Source organism: Sinohyriopsis cumingii, chromosome 11 (assembly GCF_028554795.1).
Source record: "Sinohyriopsis cumingii isolate HCF-2022 chromosome 11, ASM2855479v2, whole genome shotgun sequence".
In the NCBI taxonomy this organism is placed as follows: domain Eukaryota; kingdom Metazoa; phylum Mollusca; class Bivalvia; order Unionida; family Unionidae; genus Sinohyriopsis; species Sinohyriopsis cumingii.
In genome coordinates, this window is record NC_142971.1 from 83,742,229 (window position 1) to 83,748,199 (window position 5,971).

At 36.0% G+C, this 5,971-nt stretch overlaps 1 protein-coding gene across 1 annotated transcript; it reads left to right on the top strand.

The window, feature by feature from the left end:
* Positions 1–281: 281 nt before the first annotated feature.
* LOC149788879 (uncharacterized) lies at positions 282–5,453 on the top strand. Its single transcript, XM_089975018.1, has 2 exons — positions 282–435; positions 1,842–5,453. The coding sequence occupies exon 2, from the start codon at positions 1,875–1,877 to the stop codon at positions 3,327–3,329; it is 1,455 nt and encodes a 484-aa protein (XP_089831144.1). The 5' UTR covers positions 282–435; positions 1,842–1,874; the 3' UTR covers positions 3,330–5,453.
* The last annotated feature ends 518 nt before the right edge of the window (positions 5,454–5,971 follow it).

Here is a 5,971-nt window from a genome sequence, read left to right on the forward strand (position 1 = left end):
GTTTAACCATGCTGATGATATGACGTCGCTACCGGAACAAATATATAGGTATGTTTAATTAATTACGCAGATGAAGCAAGTATAGTTTTTAACATCGCAATTAATTTAATTTAAAAATAACGAGGAGTTTAGCAGATCCCTTTACATAACATGAAGCAACACAATATTTAAGAATGACATCAAAACTTAGCTCGAGTGTGCACTCGGATATGGCATAGGAAGGTGTGGTAAAGTTATTTTTATTCATGTGTATTTGAAGTTCGTAAACACAACAAGGTCATAGTATACGAAGATACACTGAATATGTATAGATGAGTCGATCATAAATTTATTCAGACGTATGACTGTGCGTTGAGTAAGAAGTGTACTTGTGGACATTATAACACAGATGTTATGGAATGTAGTGTTCAAACATTTTATGACAATACTATAAAGGTAAGTAAACGTATACTATATAGGTAACCAAAAGGGAATCTCAGGTACATAATAAATATTGTATTCACCATATAGCAGCTATTTCATTAATAACGTATATCAGACACTTAATGTGGATTTTACAGCTAATGGCAGAGTTGAGGTTGAATTTTTATGATGACAATGACATTTCTGTGGATTTGGCTGGCAATATTCTTAGTGGAAAACAATCTTGCTGCACTGATCATCCATGCGTAAACTGAATTAAGTTACATCAGATTTATTTTTTCCATGCTTTGTCAGGAAGATACAAATCTACGAATAGTAAGTTTTGCAATATAAATATATCTCAAAATCAAGATTTTAACCTCATGTATTATTTTGATCTCAATTTAAAATGATCGACCACATCCAGCTCCACCAATCCATACGTAGGACGAATACGTTTCAGGATTAAAATTAAGCTGGAAATTTTAAGATTGAAATTAATGTGGAAATGGTAGGATGGAAATTAATGTGGAAATGGTAGGATGGAAATTAATGTGGAAATGGTAAGATGGAAATTAATGTGGAAATGCTAGGATGGAAGTAAGGATGAAGATGTCATAATGGAAACTAGAGCTAAATATTAGCATCCACATTATTGAGAATCTTCGAAGTCTTCCAGATCTATTCTCGAACATTTCTGAGCTCATACGTCCGTCCCAAGAATAAATACGTATTCACCGTCAGATCCACCATTAAATATGATATATTAGAACGATGTATGACTAGAGAGACAATAAATTGAAGGCAATCTTGAAACTGATATTATTATTACTTTACCCTGACAACAGTGACCATGATTCGAACTTCAGCTTATCAAGTGACCTTAGTTCTAACTTTATATTTCACGAAGGGACAAAGAATCTAACTTTACCCCAATCAAGGTTACCGCAACCGAACCTATCATAATCACATCGGCTATTACTCGGGTTTTATCATATTCAATGACTCTGACTTAAGCCTCATCAAAGTGACCACGACTCCAACCTTATCTTAATCAAAGTGACCATGACTGGTTAGAGCGTCCGCCTCGGATGTGAGAGGTCGTTGGTTCAATCCCCGTCGGAGTCATGCAAAAGACTTTTAAAAAAACAGGTACTAACAGCTGCCTCGCTGGGCGTTCGGCATTAAGAGGTTAGTGTTAGGACTGGTCGGCCTGGTGTCAGGATAAGACATCACTATAAACTGCCACATTTGCATACATCGTATCGATATTACTAAACAATTGTTAAAACGAATGTTAAAAATCCAAATCACATCTCATCACACGTCGTCCATTCCTTGAAATGCAACGATCATTGTTTACCGCATATGTGCATTCATTTACATTCATATTACGTTCAATAAATTTTCTACCAATTAGCATTCTGTATTTTTTCCAGAACTTATTAGACTGAAGTAGAAAAGGCATCAGAATGAATAACTCCTCTGTTATAGATCTTCTGCAGAAACTGAGTGACGAGAAAGCCATTTTGCACATTCCAGCTTTCATATACATGGGATTATTGATGTTCACGGGATTCATCGGCAATGCATTTGTTTGTTATTTTTACGGGTGTAAGTCAAAGGTTACTCCCACTTCATGCTTTATTGTCGGATTAGCAATATTGGACCTAATGAGCTGTACTATTTCTATGCCAATGGAAATAGTGGACATCCGGTTTTTCTACATGTTTCCAAATGCTACTGTTTGTAAGGTACTACGAACATCAACTGTGATATTCACAATGTCATCTGTATTTATCCTCATAGCCATAGCGACGGAACGATACAGAAGAATTTGTCTTCCGTTCAGGAAACAGATCACGGTTTTGCAGGCAAAACTCTTATGCGTTATTTCCACAGTAATAGCCTTTGCGATTTCCTGGCCAGGTTTCCTTTTTTTCTCAGTTGTACCAGTAGACGTACCCATTAATGGATCCTATATCATCCAAGGATACGATTGCACAACAGTCAAGAGCGAGTCCGTACGAATTTATTTACTTTCTTTCTGTGCCCTCCATATTTTGCTGTTTGTTTTCGCAAGCTTGGCTATAATTGTACTTTATTTCTTGGTATACAGACAGTTGATTAGAGGAAAAAAATTCCGACAGAAGTGCCAGAACCCGCTAGAAAGGTCAAGCGAACAAGAGGTCTTACCAAATCTTCAAGACAACAGCACGGAGACCAGCATATCAAGCGTTACATCGAAACAGAATAATGATGCAGAAATGAAACAAAACATTCAAAAGGAGATACCTAATGTCGAAACAAAATATAACTCAACAAAGGTCATGTTATGCGTCAAATTAAATTGTACAAATCTTGTCCAAGAGAAAAGTTTGCACAATCAAGAAAGTAACATCGTCGTTGAATCCAAAAAACAGGATGATATTGGGTTGCAGCATAAACCTGAACATAATTCAATCGATCTCAGTGAAAGTGTGGAGACTGTAGATCAAAATGCCAAAAAATGTGTCATAAAAATTGTTAACGGGTCCAGATTTGTGTCTCCTTCCACTCAAAAGAAGTCCAGAGATATAACCACTGATAAATACACGACGATCATGCTTCTGATTACTGTAATATTCATTGTGAGTTTTCTCCCTTATCTCGGTCTGGCTGTATGGCAGAGTTTCTCATTGGATTACTTAGTCAACCGGATAACAGACTGGCAGCTGGTGCTTTTCACAATTGGGGTCCATTCTTACTTTCTGAATAGTGCCAGCAACCCCTTTATCTACGGGTTTTTCAACTCGCAATTTAGGGAATTCATCGTCAGCGTGTTTGTGAGTGCTTTCAGATGTCGGAAAGATCGAAAGACATTACGACAAATATATAAAAGTATTAGAAATAGCACACCTTTTTTGAAATGCCAAGGAACTTATTAAAATCGATTGTCTGAGAAGTGTAAACTGTACTAAAACGTTTCTGTTGTTATTCAGGGAAATGTTTTAAATAACATTGAATTCATATGAATGAAAACGTTTCATATAATGTCGTGATAATTATAAAGTATTTTGACCTTTGCCATCTGAATAATAGGACCATTGTAATGATAAAATGGCGGCATGGGTTTGAAACACTCAAAAAGGAAATTACCCTATGTAAGTAGGACATAAATCTTTGAAGGTGGAATTTAACTTGTCACTGTTTTATTCTCGCTTTATTTAGGCAACGACCTTAAAAAGCAAGCTATAAACTTTCGACATAGTTTAAAGAACATGTTTCATTTCACTTCCAAACATGCATTGACACAGCCATGTGTAATATGTGTATAATTCAGTCATGGTAGAGGCTTAAGCAGATATTGATAATGCCGTGTGTACCATACATAGCACATATACATGATATGGTAGAGACACAAATATGTATTGATAATTATGTGTGTAACATGCATATCACATAGACAGGGTATGGTATAGACTTGAGTATGGATTGATAATTATGTGTGTACCATGCATATCACATAGTCATGTTAGAGACAAAGGATGCTTTGATAATTCTTTGTGTAACATGCATATCGACATGGTATGGTACAGACATGAGTAAGGATTTATAATTATGCGTGTAACATGCATATCACATAGACATGGTAAGGTAGAGACTTGAGTATAGATTGATAATTATGTGTGTAACATACATATCACATAGTCCTGTTAGAGACAAAGGATGCTTTGATAATTCTTTGTGTATCATGCATATCACATAGCCATGATAGAGACATGCATATCACATAGACATGGTATGGTAGAGACTTGAGTATGCGTTGATAATTATGTATACCATGCATATAACATATACGTGGTATGGTTGAGGCTTAAGTATGCATTGATAATTATGTGTACCATGCATTTAACATATACGTGGTATGGTAGAGACTTAAGTATGCATTGATAACTATGTGTGTATCATGCATATCACATAGACATGATAGAGACATGCATATCACATAGACATGATAGAGACATGCATATCACAGACATGATAGACATGATAGAGGAATGCATACCACAGAGACATGATAGAGACATGCATATCACATAGACATGATAGAGACATGCATATCACATAGACATGATAGAGACATGCATATCACATAGACATGATAGAGACATGCATATCACATAGACATGATAGAGACATGCACATCACATAGACATGATATAGACATGCACATCACATACACATCATAGAGACATGCATATCACATAGACATGATAGAGAAATGTATATCACCTAGACACGATATAGACATGCATATCACATAGACATGATAGAGACATGCATATCACATAAACATGATAGTGATATGCACATCACATATACATGATAGAGACATGCATATCGCATAGACATGATAGTGACATGCATAACACATAGACATGATAGAGACATGCATATCACATAGACATAATAGAGACATGCATATCACATAGACATCATAGCGATATGCATATCACATACGATATAGACATGGATATCACATATACATGATAGAGATATGCATATCACATACACATGATAGAAACTTGCACATCACATAGACATGATAGAGATTTGAATATACGCTGATTATGTCGGTTGTACTATGCATATGATACAGTCATGGTAGAGCGGTGAGTATACATGGATACTATTGATGCTTATTCTGCTGGTGAGTTTATAGCCCTTACCTCACTCTACTGCTGTGAAGAACATTGATCAACCGCAAGAAGTGGAGAACATGACAGACCCTGCTAACGATTCCATTGGCATAAGGTCGTACTTGATCTGGTTTTCTGCCACCTATCTTGTGAATCATGAAAAACCCAACAATTATTGCCAGTTTGTCATCGACTTTTTTCGACAGCCTCATTAATTTTCTTGACTTTTTCTCAGTTGCAGCGGATTACACCGCTCATTGAATACACGTTAAAATATACCCAATTATGTGATGCATCATTACATTTGAATTGATTACTGTTATTATCTTATATATAGCCACCTTGTTTAATAAAGAACTTTATATTCTAGAGTTGCTTTGCTGACATATAATCGCACAATACGTAATTACAGGGACAGTGTCCTCAAATTATCCATCTATCTTTTACGACTCTATGGTTTAAACTAAAGTAGTGAATGGGGTGAGATTAGCGACAATGGGAATTAGCATTAAAAACACCCCCTGGGTAAGATTAGCGACAATGGAAATTTAACATTAACCACCCTGGGTAAGATTAGCGACAATGGAAATTTAACATGGGCAAAAAACCCTGGGTAAGATTAGCGACAATGGAATTTAACATTGGAGAAAGGAAAAAAAAGGAAATATCCATTTTAGCGACAAAGGCATTCGAACAATGGAAAAAAATATCGATTCTAGGGACAAAGGCAATTGAACATGGCGAATAGAGTTTGGGTCTGTCTAGGGACAAGGGGAATTGAACATGGGAATAGAGTTTGGGTTTGTCTAGGGACAAAGGGGAATTGAACATGTTAGAAAAAAAAACTACTTTAGGGACAAGGGGAATTGAACATGGGATTTTTTTTA

Coding starts and splice junctions, on each gene's coding strand:
- LOC149788879 (XM_089975018.1), top strand. CDS start 1,875: ATGAATAACTCCTCTGTTATAGATCTTCTGCAGAAACTGAGTGACGAG.